Source organism: Manis pentadactyla, chromosome 16 (assembly GCF_030020395.1).
Source record: "Manis pentadactyla isolate mManPen7 chromosome 16, mManPen7.hap1, whole genome shotgun sequence".
Lineage (NCBI taxonomy): Eukaryota > Metazoa > Chordata > Mammalia > Pholidota > Manidae > Manis > Manis pentadactyla.
The window spans coordinates 40,154,410-40,178,322 of record NC_080034.1 but is presented as its reverse complement, the minus strand read 5'-3'; the positions used below and the strand labels follow the sequence as shown (position 1 = coordinate 40,178,322).

Sequence of the window (23,913 nt, the reverse complement as noted above, 5' to 3'; positions counted from 1 at the left end):
GCCAAGAGGTTCTATCAAACTCCACTCCTTGGGACCAGGCGGCTATTCCTGAGTTCACCCTGCAGGGTGGGGTCATTACTCTGTGTAATATAATGAAGGCTCTAAGAGTTGCCCAAGGACTGTCACAGAGAGGCCGAGGCCAAGTAGGAAGGCCAGGGCCCAGAGAACACCCCTTCTCTTCCAGCTGACCTCCCCAAGGCCAGGGCTTAGTAACTCCACAAGTCGGCGTTCCTTATACATTGCTTTGGGGGACAGGGAAAAACCACGGATGAGGAACACATCCACTTTTAATAGTTTATTTATCCAACAGTCTCAAACCTGATAGTGAAGCCATTGCAGTGTTTCTTATTCTGGCTGGAGCCTGATTATGGCAGCATTTCTTTGCCATGGGGCTGGAGCTCGGATTCCAGCCCCAGTGATCATCCAGACATCAGAGGAAATGGGAATATTGCTCAAATGAGGGCGACTGGAGGTTTATTAAGGAAACAAAAAGTACCAGTAATACCAGAAAGGGGTGGCTAGTGATTTTCAGTGGCAGCCTGGGCCCTTGCCCCCTCTCCTGTGCGCTGCAGAGGACAACACGCGGATGAGACTCCGTTGTTGAGGCTCCCGTCCAGGTTTTTGGAGACGCATCACGCGCCGCAGGCTGCTGGGCTGACGGGGACCAAGACGGACTGAGGCGCCGCAGGTACGCTCTTGGGTGGCCAGCAGGGGGCAGCGGTGCGGCCACAGCGCCTCGCCGCGCACATGTGGTGATGCTGCGCGAGAAGTTCCGTGTAACAGCCCCGGGGTTGGGGGCTGTGGTCGCAGTAGGACAGGTGACCACATGGCCATGGAATCGACGTTCTCAGCGTGCTGCAGATGCAGGTCTGGTCTACAACTCCAACTTCTGGAAGGAGCAAAACTGAACAGGCCCCCCTGGGAGGCTGCAGACATGGTGGCTGATGGCAACCCTGGCCTCCTCTGCTCTCTGGCCCCAGTGCCTACTCCACGTTCCTCAGGAGGCCACACTAGCGGCTCACTCCTCCTGACCTGAGGGCTCCATGTGCCAGGGTCTGGCATTTCTAGATAGTTCTCCTATAGTACTTGTCCTAATTCCTAGCACCCTCCCCCTTTAGGATAAGAGGCCCGATCCAACTAAAGGACAGGCTTTCTCCCCTCACCCTTGAGCTTCCACATTAACACCCCACAAAGGCACATGGAACAAACTGTACCCTAACCCCTGCTGCCCCAGTCACCGTCCCGACCCACCTCCCACAGGCACGAGGCCCACCTCATTGCGGAGTGCTCACCAACGGTGAACAAGCTCCAGCCCACCTGACGTGCACACTTGTTCTGCAGGGTTTCAGAGCTGCTGCTCTTCTATTCATGAAAAACAAACCCTTCTCCCCTCTTCTGCCAGCAAAACGAGGCAGAGGATTCAGACCAATGCAGAGGACAAGCTACCCACCTGGCCTTTGGCCTCTCCCCTCTGCCCTTCAAAGAACCCTATACTTTCCTACTGAGCTCATCTGTGAAGAGTTGTACAGAGAGAACTTTGGAACCAGCATCGAGGAGGGTGAAAGTCAAGGCAAGTGTGAATTCTGGTGGCCCTCTCACGCCCCTCACGGGGACTGGCCCAGGACAGACTGGCTGGGAACAGGCCCCCGTCTGGAGTTTATCGCTCCGAGTCAGAGAAGGAAGAGGGCTTAGTCCATCTCCACACCAGCATATCTTCTCCAGCCACACGGTGGGACTCCGTCTGAATCCGGGATTCACTGGAGGCCAAGAACTCTACAGCTCGGTCCCAGACCCGCTTCATGCGCCTCCTGCAACAAGAGGTGCCAGGCTTAGCAGGCAAGCTGGCCTGTGGCTGCCCTCTGTACAAAAGGGGACAGAGCTCTAAGATCTCACACAGGATTTATCTGCAGGAGGAAAAGCCATCAAGTACTAACAGGACTCCTGCAGAGGAGAGAAATTTCTTGAGCCACCGAGAAATGATTCCTCAACCTTCTCTCCTCCAAAAGCATTCAATTAAAGGGAGCTGAAGGGGCCAGAGGTGTCTGGAGCACCCCAAGGTGTCCAAGTGGGATGGAGCTGTGCTGGGCTTGGCCAACCCTTGCTGGGACCTGCTACTGCAGGAGCCCTAGCTAGGCAGCCCCACCACCAGAGCTGACTGTATTTATAATGCCCCATGTAAAGAGTGGCCACGGGCTACTGAGCCTAAACTCCAGACTTTGGGGAGTGGGGATGAGTTAAGCATCCAACTGAGGAGGCCAAGAAGCTGGAGCTGCCCTTGGGACTAGAGCTACTGGGTAGGGCCCCTGCCCCACGGGCTGGCCTTGGGCCTCAGGCCAGAGTCCCTGCACTGCTGGGTCCCCAGGGCCTTGCATCCCCTTGGACAGCACAGCCCCTTTTCCTCTTTTCCCCTCCAGACTAGACAGGAAGATCCTAACACAGTCAGAGCAGGCTGCTTTGATGTCTTTGCTTGATGAGCTCCGCTTTTGTCAGCAATGCAGACGGTCTCCCCGGGACCCCACGCCTGGAGAGAGTGCCAGTGAGTACGCACATGTGGGAGCAGGAAGGTGCAACTCGAGGGAGGACAAGTGGAGGGAAGCTCCTGAGGTGGCGTGTGAGTCAGGAGGCAGAGTGGGGCTGTCAAGGCCCTGTCACATGACCCCACAGCCCCCACGGGACTGGTCTGGCAAGACTACACCTACTCTGGGGACTGTGCTCCCCTTGCGGGATGCCCAGGGGGGGGACAGCCAGAGCAGTTTGGGGCCAGAGCCTCCCCCAGCCCTCCTTCCTGGGCTGCCCATTACCAGGTACTGAACAAGCCTGCCTGAGCCTGCTGCTCTCATCAGCGGCCGCTTTCCTCACCAAACATGCTCTTCAGATCTCCCTCAGTCCCTCACAAGCAGGCCCTCATCTGTAAGACAGATCCGAGTGTGCCCATGTCGGGCCGGCAGGAACTAATTCAACAGTATGATTTGCAAGCTTGCCCGCAATGACTGGGTGGTGTGGGAGATGAGTCACAAGACTGAGAGCGAACAGGGTGTGTGCCTCCTGGGGTTCAATGATAAGGGGGGCAGACCTGTGGACTGGCCGCTTGCCTGTGGTCTCTCCTGAGGCACAGGAGCTGAGGCGTGGTGGCTCAGGCCTGAGACAAGCTGCAATGCCACTCCTGGCTTTACTGAGTATGTGTGTGACATGTAATTTAACCCTAAGCAATATGGCTGCCCTCTGATGAGAGCTCAGGTGTGGGGTGCTCACTGACTTAGTGAGCTGTGAGGCCATCTCCCCGACACCCCTGCTCCCCACTACCCTAGGGCCTGTCACTGCCTAATGGTGCACATTTTCCTTATGCATCTTGTCACCTGTCTTCCTCCCTGGAACCAGTGCTCCAGCAGGGCAGGGGTTTGGGCTACTTCTGCTCTTCATTGCCTCCCCATGACCAGTACAGTGTCACAGGTAGTAGGTGCTCACTAAACGTTTGTTAAGTGAAAGAATGACAGCTTCCCTTCACCAAAGCCCTCTGCAAGGCAGTGGTATTACCTGTTTTTTGGATGAGGAAACTGGCCCAGAGAGGTCATTACCCATGGTTACATGATGACTCCTAGCAGGCTAGGAATTAGGTGGGAAACTGAATACACTAAGTGGCCTCTCTCGGAGGAGCTGGAGGGCCATGTGGCCGCCTCATGCTGGCAACCAGTGGAAAGCACAAGTCCCACACACCAGGCAGTCTGCTCTAAGCATCCTGCCCGCACCTTCCCAGGGAGTGGGGTGGGCATGAGAGTTATTAAGCACTTTCAATTTAAAAGGGGCTCTTGAATCTCATACTCTTCCAATTCCTCTTGGGTTGCAGAGAAAGGGACGACCCTAAGCATGGAGCCTGGAAATGGGAGCACAGAAATGCCACCACCTGTGGGCCTCTGAGCGAGTTCCTTACCCTCTCTGTGGCTTAGTTTCCTCATTTGTAAAATGGGTAACCATTGTTCCTGCCTCTCAGGGCCACAGTAAGGATCAAGAGTCAGTGTGTACCTGTGGGAGGCTCAGAGCAGTGCCTGGCTTGTAGTGAGCATCCAGCAAGTGTGAATGCTGAGCATCATTCCAGAGATGATGGCACCTGGCCAGGGCCCACAGCTGAGCCAACACTAGGGTAGGCCTTGCTGGCTGTCTCCTGGGGCCTGTCTCCTAATCCCAGCTCACCTCTGGTTTTGTCAGGGATCCATCCAGCATCTGCAGCCCAGGAGGAAGGTGCCCCTGGAGTCATGCATGACAGAGGCCTGCCACCCCTTTCCATGCAACCTTGGATGCTGACCCCATTCACTGCCGTGAAACTGCTTTCAGCTACATGTATGCACATGTGTGTGTGTGGGAACCGAACCATGATACCTTAGGTAATATATGTTTCTGACAGTGGGTCATGGTTAAAATAGTTTGAAAAACAATTTCCTCCTTGACTGATTCAAGAATAGATAAGTAACCAGTTCTAGCCAGCAGAACCTCAAGGAGTCACTGGTAGCTTCTGGGAATGTTTTCTCTTACTTATGAGAGCAATAGGAGCCCAGATCGCTCCTGCTGGCTGCGACAAGGCAGATGCTGCAGCTGCCACTGGCCACCTGCTGCGACCACAAGGAACTCCAACCAGCTGACAACATCCATGGAGGGCAGAAGCACAATAATCAGAGAAATGGAATCAGAGACCTGAGTGTTCTGTGCCTGTAACCCACCTGGAACTTGGGATTTCCACTCAAGGAAACTCATCAGGTCCTTCCCTGCTTTGAGCCGCTGGGGGAGAGACAGCTCTGGTATTTGCCACCCAAGGCACCCAATCAGTACGAGCACTCAGCACTAACAGCGCTGCTGCCTCTGCAGAGGAGGGGACCATGCCTCTGCACCTCATGGCTGCACGGCACTGGGCCATGAGGGTCCTGAAAGGCTGAGTGCTGGAGGACTGGCAGGATGCATGGATGTGCATGCCCCCAGCTCCATGACCCTGGAGGATATGCTGCCTGCCTCCCTCTGCCGCATGACTGATGGAGGCTCTGCACCTTCTGCCGTGGCACTCAGCAGGATCAGACCCAGGACTCACCGGCTCTGGGGGGGGATCAGGGTGTCGCGCACATGCAGGATGCCCACATATGGGTAGCGCTCCATGTCCTGCTCCCAATCCACGTAGTGGTCCTGGACCACATCTGTGAGACAAAGGGTACTGTTTAGGGTGAGGACCTTCTGGAAGGCGTCAGTAGCCTTCTCACCAGGGGCCACACACCTATAATCTTCTTCACCATCTCATACATGGCCTGTTCCTCTTCTTCCAACTTCCGCCACCGGTATTTCAGGAGGATAAGGAGCCCCCACAAAAAGGCCAAGCCTGGGAGGGAACAAAGCACTGTTAATCCCACATGAAGCTTCAAGCATTCTAACACTCGCTGGGACTCCCTACAGCAGGCCGCTGTGCTGGAGGCTGTGGTGAGCTGCAGATATGTTCTGGAGTACCTACTGTGTGTGAGGCCCAGGGCCAGTAAGTAGGAAATGAAGGACACAGAAAAGCAGCAGGAGGACAGGCTATTAAGTGATCATCTTCCTCCTGCGGGCTGTCACCACAGAGGCATCCCCAGCCATCCAGATCTCAGCACCTCCCAACCTCCTTTTGGGGCTTTCATCTCCTCCCTTGGGGACCAGAACACGGCATTTCATACATATATACATGCCGGGGCCCTTTGTAGTCCAAGATGCTGCTGCTGCTAATGATGTCTGTGCCTGATGGTGTGGTTGAGGGAGCTGTGTGCTCGCCCAGATGACCTGTGATTTGTAATTCGGCTATCTCTGCAGAGCCGGCAATTTGTATGACTCGGCCTTTTGCCGTCAGATACATCCTGAGATCTCCTTTCAAAGGCGGCCGCTGATGTTGGGAGAAAAAGCTTTTGCTCTCCTTTACAGCTTGGTGCCCTGGATTCTTCCTGCTTTCATCAGGTATTTGGAGCTCCCCAGGAGGTGTTTACATTGTTCAGGGAGTGGAATTAGGCTAAGCTCCAGCTGCATGGCCTCCTGGGAGTGGCCTGCACTCTGGGGCCCCAGGACGGGTGAAGCCTGGCCCCAGCCAGGCTCCCTCTCAGGAATGCTGACAGTTCCCAGCCCCGAATCAAGGATATTTTCTAGTTATCCTCATGTTCCCACCACCAGCCTCCAAAGGTAAAGGCAGCGCAGGGCAGAGGCTGACTCGTTCATCTCTGTTTATCAGACAGACCTCAGGTGCACTACACAGAAATGCACCCTTTGGGCCTGGGTTTCCGTAACTTAGGCCTAGGGGAGCTGCTGAGCTGGCTCCCGGGAGGGGCAGGTAGTCCCGACGGCAAGAGACAAGGGTGAGAAGGGTGGCCAAGGACTTACACCAGAAGAAGATGAGCACATTGGTGACAGCAGTGAGCAGGGCACGGCTCAGGCGGCACCCAACACCCATGCGGGGGCGGGCGGATTCCAGGCAGACCACCTTGTCCACAGTCGTCACCAATTCCGACAGGTCCTCCCCTTTCAACCTGAAACAGGACACAGGGTTGTAAACTCAGAAGAGGCTCAGAGGATCCCTGTAGAAGCCCCACTTTCAGCAGAAGGAGGAAGGAGGGGCTTTGTGGCTTTTACTTGCTTATAAAATAAGACTCGGTATCTTGGTTGCACGCTTTCCAAAAATTTCCCATGATGGCTACTTAGAAAGAATAAAGCTTTAAAGACGGCAGCAGGCTTAAACCCCTACCGCTAAAGTGACATCCCCCTCTGTTGGGTCTTTGACAGCCCATCTCAGCATGCGGAAGATTAAACTGTAAATTGGATTCCCACCTCCCAGCATAGAGAAATGGAAATGTTTACTGAATCACTGGCTTTGCACTGCATGGCAAGAACTGAAAGACAGAGTCTGGGAGGGTGTACTTCTCCTTGGTAATGAGAAGGCACATAGTTATTTAAGTATAAAGATCACAGGGTGCCTCGTAGCTCAACAGAATGAAAACTTCCAGGCTGAGGTCAGGCCTCAGCCCCAACGCCTCTGTCCCGGCTACCCCAAGAGGGCACAGGGGGATGCCAACACCAGCACCTTCTTCCACCTAGAGGACAATCTCATGCTCGGGACTGCACACTGGACTGGCTAGTACCTGAAGTGCCCTGATTTCTCATGACCCGCTTTTAGCACTGGTTGCCTGAGTTGGGCTCAGCCACCCCCAGGTGCCTTCTGCAACATGAAAAGGTGAGCACCATCATTCTATGCTGGCAGCTTTGGTAAGCATGACAGAGGATAAAATCTGTACTTTCCTCCACCTTTTTTAACAGAAAGATTGCTCAGCCACTCGGGAAAGCTTTATTTTTTTTTAAGCCAATGAGTTTTAATTGTGCCACGCATCCAGTTATCAAGCTTTAGGTTGAACTTCCTCAAGGGCTTCTGCTGGATGCACTGTTGATAGAACTAGTAATTTGACTGGATTAAAGAGGAGGAGGAGAACAAAACTCTACAGTGTGTTTTCATATCAGGAGCTGTAACCTGAACAGACACCCTGACAAACCCAGAGAAATGGGAGGGGGTGATGAAGCAAATGCTTTTCTAGCAGGGACTCGCAAATGGCCGGCCACTGGCTGGTGTGCCCTCCACCCTGGGATGAGCAGCCATATGGGGCCTTTCAGGCGGTTGAAAGGGCTCACTCTCTTTGCAATCTCAGCTATCTCTGCTACCAGAATGAGTTGGAACTGCCCAGTCAGAATAAAATTATTTCCTTTTGCAATTTCCATACTGAGTGAAATCAAAATACAGAACTATTCTATCTATGAATGAACAAAACTAGTACCTGAGAAAAATGCCTTTTCCAGCAAACCACGTGGGGTGGTGAATTAAAAGGGCACAGACTGAGTTGTCTGAAACAGGTTTAGCAAGACACCAGGCTAAAATCTTGACACCTGGATTTTGAGTTTCATTCTGCAAGTGCTCCTTACACTACATTCCTAATGCATCTTCTTTCTGCTACCCAGCTTCAAGCCTAGCTCACCACAACTTAGCTGGAAGGTCCACCCTCTAACTTCAGATGGAGATGCCTCTGTTGGAGCCCAGGCGTCAGCTGATGGATAGAGACAGTGGCCGCAGACACCCAGGGCTGTGCCGCCAGCTCATGACGCCTGCCCACACTCACCAGATGCCCACGTCCTTGTTGCTGCTCAGTATCCAGGTCAGTGCAGCTTCAAACCTGGCAGAGGAGCTCCCAGTCACATTCTGTGGGTAGGGGGCAGGGGAAGATTAGCTCTGTGTCAGGGAGGAGCAGCTGGAACACTATTCTCCTGCTGGATTAAGGAAGCCATCTCCTGTGTCCTCCCCATGCCCCAGAGCCCTTGTTCTCTTAAATGCACAGCAAAGTGGCAGGCAGGAAATTGGCGGCTGACAAGGGCTGAGGAAGCAGTTATAACCAGAAAGGGTGATGTGGAAGCACACACAGGAAAATAATGCAGGTCTGAGGCAGCCAAAAGAAAAAACATTTTCTTAACAACCAAAGCATTAGGCCAGAGAGCTTGGCTGCTCATCTTGGATAAAACTAAAAGAAGTGTGGGCCCAGGGCGTCCCAGCTATGTGGCCTTGAGCATGTCCCTTCCCCTCTCTGGCCCTCAGTTTCCTTATTTGTGAAATGACATTTGAACTAGGTGACCCCAGAAGTTTCTGCCAGCTCCAAAGATCCATAATTCTATCAGCCTGAGACCACATGGAAAATCAAATGAACCCTGAAGAATCTGCATGGTAATCAAGGGACAGAATGGGCAGGTCAAAAGCATAACCTTAAAGCTGCTGAGAAGAGGAGAAAAGCAAACCAAAGGAAGAACAAGAAACAGGACCATGGAAGGAAGGGGTAGCTGGCCAGCGATGAATGGTCTGCATGCCCACAGCAGGCTGGGCTCTGGTTCAGAGCTGTCTGGGTTCAGTCACCCCTACTGCTGCCTTAACTTAAGGGAGCCTAACATTCAACAAAGTTAAAAAAATAAAGGGAAAACAAAAAACCCAAAAAGTCAACACAAAATGCAAAGGGAAAAAAACAGTTCCGGGCTTGAAAGATGAATACAAAAGCCCCAGCAGCGCCTGGGAACGGTCAGCACTGCAGCCTACTTACTGCTATGTGTTCCTGGGCTTCCATCACAGGAATGCACTTGCTTTTTAGCTTCTCTGGGTTTCCACATTCAAAATTACCTAGGAGGAAGAAACACACATTCAAACACGAAGTAGAGGTGAAAAAAGTTATTCTGAAACACACTAAAAAATGCAGCAAGAATCAAGCCATCAGCTCTGATAGGGAGAATGTGGCCTGGTGGCTCTGGCTTCTGTGGGGCGTCTTCACTCTATAGCATAGCAAGATCAAAAGCCACTTAGCTTGGATCGATTCCAGATCATTAAAACCTGACCTGCAAAGCAGTGCAGCGATTTGCATTAAATGACTAAAAAGCTGCCTGATACCAAGGTCTGTCTGCAATTGATCCCTAAAAGGATCAGACAGCTAGCTTTGGAAGGTACCAGAATGGCACTATAAATAAACAAAGCTTGAGAACAAAGAAAGGCAGGAAGGCCATAGGCACTGCAGAGATTTTGACCATGACACAGGCAGGTGACCCAGAATGCCAGGCCCACTGTTTGGAGGGGCGCTGGGTGGATGTCCTAAATGACAAAACAAAGAAGGCATCTGTGTGCTGGGCACTGGGGCCTTGGCAAGGCTCCAGGACAGCTTCCTTTTGAGCACCGTGGATGCCAGCTCCCACCTAGGATGTAGCTAGTGCCCTCCCTTAGTCCTGTCTAGCTTTCCAGGACCAGCCCAAGGATGCCTACTCTGAAAACTCCCCAGCTCATGGGAGAATTATTTGGCCAAATCACTCTGGACTTGGAGAGACCTGCCATAGCCCTTGGCTCTTGATTGCTTGCTGTGGTCCACCTACCACATGCTGCTTCCCAAGGACCCCTGAGAGCAGGAACAGCATAGGGTACGCATGCACATCCTTAACCTTGCACAGAGCCTGATTGCCCTGGATGTGGCACAGCTGGGGGGCTTTAGGCGGCCAGTCCCTGTGTGTCTATGTGGTGGGGAGGGAGTGGCTGAGGGTAATACTCTTGACGATGAACTGAAGACCATCATCCTATGTCAAAGCTGATCTTGACCCTGCTGTGTCCCCCAAGACCAAGCTGGCTTCTCCCATCTCCTGTCCCCACCCAGACTGTCTGCCCGGCTTAGGCCTGCTCGGACCATCACGAACTGCTGATTTGTTTCTTCCAACCCCCTTTCTCATCCATGTTTGTTCACAAAGCTTTAAGATGATTCTGCTTCAGTGACACTATTGCACTCAAGCTGCTGACATATTTGCCGTCCTGGTTCCTGGCTCTCTGCACATTACTCCCCTGCTGAAAAGCCTCCCTAGCTCTCACTGCCTGCAGGATCAAGCCCAGGTGGCCTGGCATCCATGGCTGTCTATGGTGGGGCCCAGCAGACCTTTCCAAACTCCATTCCTCTGCCTCTCCTTCTCCCATGAAGCCAACTGCTTCCATCCCTGACCCTGTAATTTCCTGCCTCTCTGACCCCACCTCCCCCCAATATATATAATCAATCCTACCTGGGCTTCAGGGCCTGGGACAAATACCACCTTTCCTGTGACACTTTCTTGACTGCTCCAGTTAAAAGGCAACCTGCCTCCTGGAACCTCTGGCCTCTTGGTTCTCATCCAATCACATCTTATATCACCCAGTGGTCAGGGAGGTAGGTGGCCTGTCTCTTCTGCTAGACCACAAGCAGCATGTGGGCAGGAGCCAGGGGTGAGTCGTCATATATCCTGCAAGGGCCAGCATAGCCCCCTGCCCATAGCTGGTCTCCAACAGGGGGCAGGGGAAGACAATGTGGCCTCGTAGAGGGCCCTTACTCCCCTGCGTCCTATCTCAGTGAGAACCATATCCTAAGGGCTGCCCCTGCTAGGCTTGTCAGTAGACAGCAGGCACCAGGCCCCTGGATGGCATAAGCCAGGACCACATATAGAAGATAGGGTGGAGAACTGTCTACTATGAGTCAGTTTAGGAGCAGAGTTTCTCAACTTTTTCCCCTGGGAATCTTACTAAAACACAGGCTTTGATTCAGTAGGTTTGGGATGGTACCTGAGACTCTGCAATTCCAACAGCTCAAGGTTAATGCGATGCTGCCAATCATTGGGCCACAATTGAGTCCCTAAGCTTTGGAACACCCTTTTAGACCGATTTATATTCCAAGCACCTGGGCCAGAGAAATGCCCACGATGACTGTGATGCTGTGAGCCCCAACTCCTCCTGCTTCTCTGAGGAGCTCTCAGATGCCTCCCTGCCTGCCTCCAATCTCCCACCAGCCAGGAGGGAGGAGGTGGCAGAGTTGAGGCTCACAAGATTGGCCCTGAGGACTGAGGGCCCAGTACAAGTCCACTCAACCTTTTCTTCCCAGTGACACTCTTAGAGAAGGGTTGGCCCAGCAGGTAAGAGGTGCCTCTTGAACATCTTGTAAGACAATACTGTCTGGTTCTCATGCTAAGTATATTTAACATGGGGCATAAGCCCTGGATACTTGCCTATGTCATCAGCAAGTGATTTTGAAGGCTTTCTAGACACCAGGTGTGGGAGGACAATAATGCAGGTGACATCTCTTGTATCCTTTGCATTTACCAAATAAAATAATAAGGGAACCTTCTAGATGGGTGAGTTTTCAGGGGGGTATTTTATGGGGGTGCTACGAATGCTCTCTCCTTGAGTACAGCACTTGATTTTCATTTTGTAAAGAAAAGAGATCCCAGATCACTTGGTCAGACAGAAGACTGAGGCCTGAGAGGATCAGGGACTTGTCCAAGGTCCCGCAGCTGCACAGGGCAATCCGGACCAGAAGTGACATCAGGTCCTGAAAGGCTGGATGGGCCTGAGTGTGCTCGGGGCACCCGCACACCCCTGCTACCTGCACAGGCCTCTCCGTCTGGCTGGCTGACCATCTGGTACAGGGAGGCCCTCCAAGATGAAGGACCCAGACTCTGAGAAGACCTGGGTGGGGCCTGGTACTTTGCCATGCAACGGATCCCCCAAAGCATCAAGTGGTGGGCATCTGGAGAAGGGGGGCCATCTGCTGCAAGGCCTGTGCATGCACAGGATCCCTGGGACCATTAAAGAGGATTTGAGAACAAATGTGTCTTGCCCAAATGCAAGGCTTAAAAAAGATGTGTCTGAGTGGGGAAGTGGGGAAGGCGAGACTCAAGTTTCTGAGTATATCTGGGAGATGGCCAAAGAGTGTCTCAGCTGCCAGCCTTGGCCTGACTAACCAGGGTAGTGGCCCACAACCCACTCATGAGGAAGCTCAGGCCTCCCGATACCTACTCACCAGCTTGGATGGCCAGGAAGTTGTACAGTTCATGCAGCAGCTCCAGCAAGGCTGCTTTCTGCTTGGCCTGACAAAACTGGAAGGGCACAGGACAGGTGGTCAGCAAGCAGGAAAGGGGTTTTGTCTGGTGTCACCTCCTCAGCCACACTGTCAAATACTAAGCAGCAAAGAACACCTCATACTTCTAAGAAATAAAAACAAGTTCTCCAAAGTGGTGGGCCCAGGGACAGGGCTGATAAATGTTGGGTTAACTGCCTGAAAAGGAACACTGGAAAAGCAGGGCAGGGCTGAAAGCAGGCACAGTAACTAGGGGTCTGCCACCCTGGAGACTCTTGGCCTCTGCCGCAGGTTCCCGTTGGAATCAAGGCTGTTGTGTGGGGCTGTGGAGCAGAGGCGATGTGGCTGTGGGGAACACAGTGGCCCAGCATCCTGCAAGGGAAGCAAGAAGCAAATGCTGCACTGAGGTCTTGTCCCCTCTCCAGCCATTCCTGTCTGGTTTTGGAGTTAAGTATCTACAATCTGCCTGTGGATTATCTAAAGCAAATGCTTAATCTTGCACTGGATTTCCCTAGAAGTGGGAAATTTCTAGAAATCTTGTAACTGAAGGGGGAAAAGGTCATCTGCATAGGAAAACAGGACTGGGAACATATGCGTACCTAGACCTCCAGCACCCGTAACAAAACTGATGCCATTTTGTTAGACATAGTAGACTTAGAACATTGAAAAAAAGGCTGCTCTTCCCTGAGTGGTGGTCAGGCCAGATACTGTGATGTGAGTGCACACCCAATCCTCACCTCAATCATTACGTACTGTAGTTTCTCAGGTGAGGAGCCCAAGGTCTAGAGTCCTTGGATTGGCCACAGGATCCAAAGCTCCTAAGGGGCAGGGCCAGATTGAGTCTGGCCAGATGACTCTAAGCCTACCGCCCCCCACCCCCCGACACACACGTAGGACCTCTGCGGGGCTGTCAGTAGGTGGACCAGAAGTCAAGGGCCTAGGTTCTGGGGCTGGCCCTGCAACTACAGAAGGAACTAAAGTTGCTTTCCTTTTCAGACTTGTGTTTTGCCCTCATCTGTTATGTGAGGGACTTGGTTTCTCACAGTCTCCAAATGCCAACATTTGTCCTCTCATGTTGCCTGAAGACCTCTAAGTCTTTACAAGCTACAAAATGATGTAACCCAGATTTATACATATAACTGTAAATATTCAGAACCAACTCATATGTCTACAGTTAGAGTTAGGTACCCAACTTTTTAAAGACTATTTAATGACATGGGAAATGTTGATAATAAGTGTTAAATATAACTGAATGTACATCCAGATTCCAACTGTATAAACACACATACACAGAGGTTAAGATGGAAAGGAAAGATGTCCTGGAAACTTTAATCGTGATTATCTCTTGGTGGCAGAATCCAGGGGATTTTCTGTCACATTATTACCTTTTCTATACTAAACACCTATTACAGTCACAACCAGACAAAAAGCAGTAACAATTAACTGTGTTCCAAACTCACTGACATTTAGGCAAAGCGGGGCTGACACCACCTAAGGAGAACAGGAGAACGGAAGGTACCAGACGACGACACGGCATGATTAAGACAAAACACCCATTCTCGTCCTGTTCCCATGTTTCAGCAGCACAAAGGCAGAAAGAAAAATGCAAAGTGTCATACTTGGCTGAGCAGTGAAAGAACACGTGTATGTGAAACTCAGACACCCGTCAGGGTTCTGGGTGAGCCTGAGTTACACAGAGAATGATACTTGCAGCAGGAGCCTCACCAAAGCCAAAAACTGCCTCCCGACCTGCCTGTTCCCGCTGCACTCTCCACGAAGGCCAAGAGCCCACCCTGAAACCTCAGCTCAACTGGGCCTGAAATGACACGGCCCAGGCCCTGCCTCTCGATGCTCTGGTGCTACCAGTATCTAGTCTGCCAGGTGGGACATGAGTGCATCAAGCTCAGAGGAGGGCTGGGAATCATATCTGTCATTCAGTTATGGGTCTGACACGTTTAGAGAGGTGAAGGACCAAGAAACAGAAGCCAGGGAGCCCTTTTCTCATTAAAGCACAAACAAAACTAACATCATCAGAGAACTCTTACAGAAAAGTTTTTTTTTTTTCATTTTTGTTTTCAGTCTTCAAAATGCTAGTTTTCTCTCTGGCCACTGCCGAAATTTCTGGACCACTTCCTCTACTCATCAACTGCACTTTTTATGACAGAAGGCAGATTAAATTTACTATGAATCTACTTTTACAAAACAAAAGCAAACTTGTTCGGTGGATGAATGCAGTAAGTGAATGTAATAAAACGTCCCCAAATATGACATAGCAGAAGCCAAAGAAATAAAACAGGTTTCCTGCACCAGGACGCCCCTTCGTTAATGTGAGTAAGGGTCAGCACAGCAGCGTAAGGGTCATGGGTTGCTTCTTTCTCAGCCCCCAGGCTGCCAGAGATATTAATTGATGGCTCAGGGCAGCCTGGCATTGCACTTAATAATTAGACTAGTAAGTCGTGCCCTCTGGCAGCACAAGCTTCCTCCTGGTAGGATTTACGACCTGAAAATTTACTGCCTCCTATCTTTCCCAGACTACCACCTGTACCCATCCCAACTCCTTGCTAATACTGCCTTCACGAGTCATAAATGGATGGGGCTGCTCACCTGCCCCAAATATTATTTGTAGGTAACATTAAAGCTTCATAAAACAAATCTGTAGACTAAGAGGGCTAATTCCATGTCATATGGAATTAAAACACCTCCTGCCTCATGATGTTTCAAATCAGAACAGCATTTTCAGAGCCACAAACATACTACTAAAGAGAATGTGCACTTGAGAACATGGCCTTCTGATAATTAAAAAGGGCCAGCCCTTCCTCCAAAGCAAGGGAGCTTGACAGGTCCTTCAAGCACAACCTACTACAGCCCCCTAGATTGACTTAAGCAGATCAAAGTCCCAGTGCTGTGATTGATGGGAGAGCTTCCGTTACAAGCCCAGAGTTGGATCTTGGGAGCTCAATTCTCTGTTTCAAGTACTCCTTCAGCGCCACAATTGAGTCTGACACAAACATCACAGAACATGATGTGATTCTGGTACATTATAGGAAGCATTCCTGAAAAATGACCCTATCATGATCTTTTTCTGGGGAAGTTTACCTCCTGATGGAGGCCAACATCCTTGGTAGGAATAACAAAAGCTAGAGAAACTCAAACTCACCTCATCGGTTTTTCTCTCACAGTCCACTGGCAATAATTTCACTGAGTCGAAGAAAGAGAAACACATAGGAAATTAAAAGTGTGGGTTGAGGAAGAATACAAAAAAGGACCACTCAAAATTCAGGGCAAGCAAAACATAAATAAGGGAGGGGATTAGGAACATGTCATCTAAATGAGGCACAAGACAGTATTTTAAAATACTGACAGTAAAAATGTAAGGGTTTCCCAGTCCTGGATGAAGAATTAGGACAGCATCCTAGTCTGTGCTGAAAATCATTAGTCATGGGATCTTGGGCAACTCACTTAGCCACTCTGAACCTGTTTCCTTATCTGTAAACTGGGATCAATAAAGCCTTCCCTACTTAGGGAGTTAGCCTCAAACAAGACAACATACACGAAGCTTTTATAAACTGTAAACAATATGTTAAATAGGGATTAATACCATCGTGGGAGGGAAACGCCAGGTAAATCCCAGTATATATCTGAGAGCTGCATCTTAAAGGAGTGAGTATAACACCCCTTTTGACTGACTTCACCAGTATAGTTTAGTACCAGTACAGTACCAGACACTCTCGGGTCTGCTTAATTTCTCCAGTAGGTGGATAAACTGCTCTCATAGCCAGGAAAATTAGTTGGGTGTGTGCATGAGTCTGGGATTGCCGTGCCCACAAACTTGTTCATACACCCAAACATCCATCTGCTGCAACAGCTAAGACAAAATTCAGCTTTTCCTTGCATTTTAGCCATTGCTATTAGTTGTGGAAAGATGTGGCCCTGGATCAAGGCTGGGAACCATATTAATTACATTTATGCTTTGCAAAGAACATTAAAAGTTGGTGAACCAGTGTCGCTTTATACTTAAATTTATAAAGAAATTATCTGTTGTTTCCTGTCAGACTAGAGACCAGAATTACACAAGAGGCAAATTTCTCTTTTAGAAAACATACAAATCCTCAAACATTCTGGAAATTATTGTATCTTGCAGACCTCTTATTGGCATGTCTAATCATGCATGTAACCAAGTGTGGAGAGAAGTGGGCTGTAAACGTCCTTGACTCACAGGACTCCCTCTTAACACACCCCAGGAGGGCACGGCAAGCAACGATAAATGCCTCTTTTTATATCAGTTAAAACTCTCAAAGTGTTTTCCACACTTTTCTCATAAGCAGGGCTATTATAACCTTTTGACAAATGAGGGCCCTGTGGCCCAAAGTGGAGCATATGGCCTTTTTGGTGCTACAAAACTGGGATCCCAACCAGATGCCATCTGTGGGCAGTGAAACAAACCTAGGGGTCCTTCAAATGGGCACTAATGTGTGAATGAGCAAGAGAGTAAAAGGAAGAACCAAAATGGAATGGGGGTGGACCTGTTTGTCAGAGGGGGGTGTGGCTTTCTCCGGAGAGGGAAAACAGAAGTTGGGGGAGAAGTGACTACAAATGAACGTTACTGCCAGCACGAGGTTGAAAGATTAGTAGGGAGGGTTAGAAGAGAAAATGAGAACAGGTGAAAGTGAAGACAGAAATTATTGCATTTGCAGGAATTCCGGCCCTCTTCTCCCAGAGCCGGAGGAAGGAAAGTCAAGGTGTGGAGATAAGGCAGCCCGAGATACTGACAAGGCCGGGAACGTGCGGCCTGGAGCTGAGAAGCACAGGTGGCTGGCTGTTCAGGTGGACACACGCGCGCCCAGGGCCCTCCCCTGCGCCGGCCCGGGACGTACTGTTGTCCTCCGCCTCCTGTGGCGCCGAGGGCTTGCCCATCTTCACACAGAGGATGCCCAGGAAGACGAGCAGCAGCCCCAGGCTGGCCCAGAGCAGGAGCCGGGACAGGCAGCGCTCCAGCCGCCGCCCCACCTCGGGCCGGGCCCGCGCCGCGCCGGCTAGGCCAGCTCGCGTTGCCCGCAGGCCCGGGCGCGGGTCGGGGCCGATTAGGGCGGAGGGCAGCCGCGCCGGAGCCGGGGTCGCGGCCCACCAGCGACGGGCTGCGTGACCCGGGCCCGGCGCGGCCCTGTCGAGTGGCCGGGCGTCCTCGTCCTCCTCAGAGCTGCCGCGAACCGAGGCGCGGCGCCGGAGCGGCGTGGGGCGGGCAGGGTAGGCGAGGCCGCGACTTCCGGCCCAGGACGCCGCGGAGGCTCCGAAATCGCCGAGGCCCCCAGGGGTCCCGTGGGCCGAGCCCGAGGCCGGCGGGGAGAGCCAGGGCTGCGCCCGCAGGGAAGTTGCGGCCGGCCGGGAGCGCAGCGGCGCCTCCTCTCGCAGCCGCTCCTCGCCGCGCAGCCGGGCCTTGTCCCGCAGGAGGCGCAGCTTGTTGCGGTAGACGTCCCGAGTGGTGTCGGTGATCGGTCCTGGCTGGAAGCCCAGGGCCTGCAGCTCCCGCCGCAGCTCTAGGTCCGACAGGCCGGCCATGGCCAGGACACCGCCCCCCGCCCGCCTCGGCGCGCGCCACACCCGGAACTGTTCCCGCCGGCCGCCGCGGCAGAACGGGCGGGGCCCCGCGCCATGATGGGAAGGTCGGTTGCACGCGCCATGTCGAGAAGGTCGGCGCCTTCCTCGACAGGACGGCCATGATGAGGAGGTCGGACTCGGCCGTTAAAAGGCCGCCATGTTGGACGAGTCAGAGGGTGTTTGGTGTTGAGTTTTTGTTTTCTTTCTTCCTTGCTCACCCCTTCGCCTCGTAAAATCAATCAGTGTTTATCTCTGATCGCCCGCCCCTTGCGCGATCCCTGGCTAGCAGTAGGCACTCAGTAAAGTGTTGATTCAATGGATGAATTGCCCGATAGTGAAAGGAGCCACTGCTGAGTGTGGGGAGACTGAATCCTTGGCCTGTCTCAGTGGTTCGGGTCGATGTGTGATCCCACGTGCGCTCAGGGAATGGCTTTGTTTGGTTCGTGGAGTAGACCCCAGGCATACTCCAGTCCTGGTCCCACTTCAGGCAGGTCTATTTTCCAGTGTTCACAATCTGAACTAAGCACTGATGGGGTTCAGGCCCTGCCCTAGGTTAGACGCTGGCCCCCTGCTGGGGGGACCTTACATCTCAACGGAGAGGGACCCCGTATCACAAGGGAGGGGACAGAAGAACCAAATGCCCTTCGGCTCCAGTGGGCAGTTCAGGCTCCTGGGAGGAGGCCATGTGTCTGGATGGTGGGGTTTTCAGGAGAGATGGGTAGAGGAAGACCCCAGAGACAGTCTTGTGTCACTTGTGGATTTAGGCTGGGGGCTTTGGAATCCCAACTCCACTACTATTAGATGTGCGATCCAGTTAACATTTCTAGCCTATTGGCCAGTAAACATTGTGGGGTTGCTGTGAGGATTAGAAGAGGTAATTTATACTGCTTAGAACAGTGCCTGGCACATAACTTGTAAGTATTTATGTTTAACCCATAACTCTGCAGCAGCAGTGGTGCATAGAACCTCCCAAAGGGCACTCCATTTGATTGTGTGAAGTCCTTTAGCTGAGAAACCCCTAAGGAGAACATGGGGAGTGGTGGCAAATGGAAATAGAGCTAAGGTTCAAAGTCTTCCTTCCACCTTAGTCTCCCTCTTTGTATTCCTTCCTTATCTTTCATCAACTCCCTTTCTCAAACAGTTATGGCAGGGCTTAGCCTCTTAGGTTTGCATTTCATTTATGCGCCTTTAATTAACTTATCCTCCCTTACCATCGCATCACTCAGCTCTCCCCATGGGTTCTCCCCATCCCCTCCCTGGGTCCCTGGGCAAGGCCCCTATGCCAGTGGCTTTCCTGACACTGGCTGTACCACAGGAGTTCCAACATTGGCCATGACTGCTGGGAAAATTACAGCCTCGGCTTGGTCAGGCTTCCATTGTTAGCCTCTCCATCTCCCCCAACTTAGTTCCCATGTGGTGCAATTCTCTCACCAAGTGTTGTTTTCCTTTTGTCTGCCTGTGTTTGCACGGAATGACATGAATTTGATATGGTGATTGCCTAACACATATACCACATAATAGTATTTTATTTCTTTTTGAAGCACTGTTTGCATGACAAATGAGTTGGTAACATTTGTGCAACTCCTTGCAGCTGTGCAGTTCAATATCTAAAGAATGAGCCTTTCGGCATCAATACTGGCCCTGCATATTCTGAGAGGGCTTGAAACTGATGCTTAAACAAAGTTAACATTACAGCATTTCACAGAGTTATGGTCTGTTTCATCACAATGGATCTCAGGGCGACTGAAAAATATGTACTGAACCGGAGCCTCCCCCAGCATGGTCCCCAGTGTGGGCTTTGTCAGCCTTCCTTGTGTTTGGGGACGCTGCTGCAAATGACCCACAGCCCTTTCCTTGCCCACAGTCCCCCAACCCTGCTCTCCTCCCGCTCGCCTAGAACCCATCATGTTTGCAGCTGTGACCTTTTGCCCCCTGTGGTCCACCCTTCTGCCTCTGCAGCAGCTTGCGGTGTCACTGAATTTGTGTCCCAGGGTCTAACAGGCTTTTGGTGTAATGTGCCCCTGCTTACAGCATATTTGCCAATCAGTGCTTCCCTTCCCCACCTGCTCCAAGAAGAAACCTCATTAGTCAGTTGTTCCTCCCAGGTCTCCAGCCTTTCCATTTTCTCCTGACTCCCTATGCCAGTCCTGCCCCTTCCCTAGATTGATAAGCCCTTCTGGGTCCTCCGTCAACATTCTCCACCCCTGGGGCCCTCTTACCAACTGAGTGAAGTCAGCTCGTTCCTGTTCATTTCCTGTAAGTGACCGTCCCCACAGTTCCTTCACCGACCCTTCTGTGTATCCTGATTCTCACTGTCCCTGCCAGGCTTGGCTCCAGTGCTTCTTTGCGGCCACAATCCCATCAGGAGCTGCCCATGAGGCCCTTTTGAGCCTTCCCAGAGTCTGCCTTTCTGTGTCTTCAGTGTGGTTCTGCTGAGCCCATGGAGTACAGGAATGCATATCTTAAAGAAAAGGGCAATAGTGCAAAGTCAACGCTGCCCTGCATGCCCTCCTTTCTCATCACTTTGTTGTGGGTTTTTTTTAAGGTGAGCAGCTCAGGCTGTGGTCCGTCTTCCTGATTTATTAAAGACAGAAGAGGAAAAACAAGCTCCAAAGTCTAAATCTACTTAGTAACCACATCCACACATTGAGTAGAGGTGAGGGGCCGCTGGGAGGATGCTCTGGATTCCCAGTGGGCTACCATGCTGCCTGTGTCCTGCTGACCTCTCTCTGTCTCAGCAGAGCCTTATAATAATAACAGCCATAAATCTTTTTGTGCTTTCATTCTCCTTCGCTTCCTGCAAAAAGCCCTGTACACATTTATCAGGTCCTTAAAGATACTCAGGGACCATGGACTTGTCCTTGATCCACCTCCTCGCTAGCCTCGGGCATCCCTTTTAACTATTCTGGGCTTGCTTCAGACCACATCACGGTGTCACGGGCAGGGCGGGAGAATGCACTGGGAGAGTATGGTTGAAAAGGGCGGACAGAATGGGTGCCATCTTGGGCTCAGTTTTACTGGAATGGGACCCCAGCACTGCCCAGCTCCTTACTGCCTCGTCTCTGTCCTGTGGGACAGAGAGCCACTTTTTCATCCCCTCGAGGTCAGTGAAGGGGCAAATAAAGTCACAGAGAAAAGCCAGAAGGTTTAATGGGCAGTTATGTCACCTGTTTTTCATAATCAGCTGAAAATTAAACAAAACTCTGTCTTTTGGCCACTCTCACACTTTGATATCTGTTGGTAAAAGTTCCTTTAGAAGCATAGTATACATTCCCCAGTGTCAATAACAAATTGTGTATGAAGAAAAATGTAATGCTTTCAGAACATTTTCTTTTGGGCTTTGTCCATGATTAGATTATACTAAATTACAGAGTACAGGTATCAGGCAATTACTCTTTGCTTTTAACTATTCAATTTCATGGCGAATCCACATAGCTCAGTAATTATAAAATCACACTGATGTGGTTACTGAGAAAATACCTCATCATCTCCATCTTGTGAAGCTAGGTTCAGGTTGCCCTGTAATTACCAGTGGTCCTGTTAAGTGTAAAGTACATTGCAAACCAAGATGGGGTAAGCTGTAACTCTCTCTAATTGCCAGGTATCTGGATAGATTCTTGCAGATTTTGCTGGATAACCCTCAGTGAGATGTGAGAAGGAGCAGTGTCCTCACCCAGCTGGTTCCTCTGGGCACTTTCCCTATCTCCCCACCTGGCTGGGTCCTGGTCCAGGCATCCTGTAGCTTTAACCGAGAGTGTGTCTCTCTTCTGTTTTGGAAAACATGGTCATTTTCTCTCGGCCCAGCTCAGAATCCTCCCCAACCTCCTCCCGATTTTAATTTCTTCCAGGGCTGTGCATGTCCAGTAAGCAATTGAGTCAGCTGTCCTGAAAACTGGAGGATCTCGTTGGAGAAAAAAAATCACTTGAGCTGATTGTGAGAAATCGAACAGTAGCAGGAGGAGGAAGATGAGAGAAGAAAGGAGCCGCCATGTCCAAACAGGCAGGCGGGGCACAGTGCATACTGATGCAGGTGGTGGCTGGATCCCTGCTGTGGCTCATTACTCAGCTTCTCAGAGGCCACCAGGTGAGGGACGGGGACAACCTGGCTGCAGTGCTGAGCTCTGAACAGGGCTGTTCTGCAGCATGGACAGCACCCTCGTGCCTGCTAGGTACCCTGGTTGTGAACCAATTCCATTTTTAAAAGTGCAGACCACACCACCACCACGGGCTCCTCAGTATCTCATTTCCCTCCGTTCCACGGAGTTCAGCGCTGCTGTTTAATCTGGTGATCTTAAGGAAAATTTCACGGAGCCTGCTGGGGCCCCGCCCCAGAAAGGGCACCCCCTGCTGGTGGTGATGGAAGAAGGTAGTTTCACTGTAGATCTGAGCAGAAGGTGAGGAAAACCCACAAAATCTGTGTTTTCCATGGAAAGCGTCAGTGAGCATTTTTTCCCTGGCTTTTTTGGGGTGTTTTACAGATAATGGAGTGAACTGGTGTGGTGGAACCTGGAAGGACGAGGAGGAGTGTTGGACCCAGTTGCTCCCAACCACACGCTTTATAGATTCCTGGTCTAGTCTTCATTTCTCTCCCCACATGCTGTGCAGCCCCCTCTCCCCATTTACTGCCTGGCCGCATTTGCGGGGAACCTGCAGCTGCTCTTGCGTTGATCAGTCCGTGCGTTGAATGTGAATGTGTAGCGTGCAAGGTCTGGGTCCCCTGCAAGGTTCGAATGTTCCTCGGGAACCAGAAGAGGTTCATTTTAAGCGTTGGGGTCTTCTTGTTCCCTAACTACTCTCTGTGGCTAAGCCCTCACAGTGGTCGTGGTGGGTGGAAATCCAGAACAGGCACTGTGTCTAATTGCTGGTAACCTATGGATGGAGGGAGCTGTGGTGCCTATCTGGTCCCAGTTTATAAATAAATGAACATTCATTAACGTAAAATTAAATTAGACTGAAATTTCCCATCCAGTTTTGTTTAGAAGGCAGAAATAACTGGGTTGGCTGTGTAATTTTGCTGCAGATGCTGGAGCATGTAGTCACAAGGTGATAATAATAATAGTAATTTGCTCTTTGTTGGTGCCTTCGTCCCCAGATCTCAAGGCAGATATTACCACCTTGCTTTTGCAAAGGTTCACTGAGGTGAAAGGGCTAGCTAGAAGTTACTCATCAAGGGGTTGAGTGCAGAGGCCTTAAAACTCTTTGGCCCATTAGACCTTGAGCTTGTCAGTAAACAGAAAGTGGAACAGGATCCAGGAGACCAGAATTCCAGGCCTTGCTCTGTGTGGGTAAAATTGTAACTTATCCAGAATACCTCCCTGGGCTTTAGTACATATGCACATCAACAGGAGGAGCTCAAGGGTGGAGAGAAGTACGGCTTTAGTGGATTTGCGTAATTCCTCAGGAGTGGAGAGAACTTTATCTCCGTATCAGTGGGTAATTACCTGGGCAACCGAGGGCTTCTCTGTACCTGAGATGTGAGGAGGAGGGTCGGTTTTGCTGCTGCTGGAGCAGGAGAGAGATGGGTCGGACTGGGACTGAAGTTTGTAAGCAATAAATGGGTTTTAAACTTTATTTCTCCCTTTGACTGATTCCAGCTTTTAGAGGTATTTTGCACCGAGGTGTCCTTTCCCCAGACTTACAGTCTGCCACTGACTCAGTGTGTGGGCAAAAAAACGCCATCTCTCTGGGCCTCAGTTTCCTCACCTATCATGGAAGGACTGGCACAGACATTCCAGTTCTATGAGTCTTAAGTTAATATTTAAACAGAGAACTTACAAAGGCACAGCTTTTGCTGCTGTATGCACCATTTAGAGCAACTCCCTCTGAATTTTGTTTTTCCCCTTTTATGGCAACACCTGAGTCTGACCTTTGGAAATTAAAATATTAAAAGAGTTGT

At 51.0% G+C, this 23,913-nt stretch overlaps 1 protein-coding gene and 2 long non-coding RNA genes across 4 annotated transcripts; 2 read left to right on the top strand and 1 right to left on the bottom strand.

Moving 5' to 3' along the window:
- Positions 1-280: 280 nt before the first annotated feature.
- LEMD2 (LEM domain nuclear envelope protein 2) lies at positions 281-18,125 on the bottom strand. Of its 2 annotated transcripts, none has more exons than XM_036887067.2 (9): positions 17,297-18,105; positions 15,580-15,620; positions 12,366-12,441; positions 9,117-9,193; positions 8,154-8,233; positions 6,376-6,521; positions 5,255-5,356; positions 5,075-5,177; positions 281-1,808 (listed from the first exon to the last, which is right to left on the bottom strand). In XM_036887067.2, exons 1-9 carry the CDS (start codon positions 17,976-17,978, stop codon positions 1,658-1,660), a joined length of 1,458 nt encoding a protein of 485 aa, XP_036742962.1. In that variant the 5' UTR covers positions 17,979-18,105; the 3' UTR covers positions 281-1,657. The 2 variants fall into 2 exon arrangements, with proteins under 2 accessions (XP_036742962.1, XP_036742963.1); XM_036887068.2 differs by lacking the exon at positions 281-1,808 and adding an exon at positions 2,488-2,908 and having other exon boundaries at positions 17,297-18,125.
- LOC118913261 (uncharacterized) lies at positions 2,438-8,147 on the top strand. Its single transcript, XR_005025134.2, has 3 exons — positions 2,438-2,536; positions 3,845-3,995; positions 7,996-8,147. It is a non-coding gene; the product is annotated as an uncharacterized LOC118913261 (long non-coding RNA).
- Positions 18,107-23,906, top strand: LOC118913263 (uncharacterized). The gene is made up of 2 exons (XR_005025136.2): positions 18,107-18,200; positions 21,866-23,906. It is a non-coding gene; the product is annotated as an uncharacterized LOC118913263 (long non-coding RNA).
- The last annotated feature ends 7 nt before the right edge of the window (positions 23,907-23,913 follow it).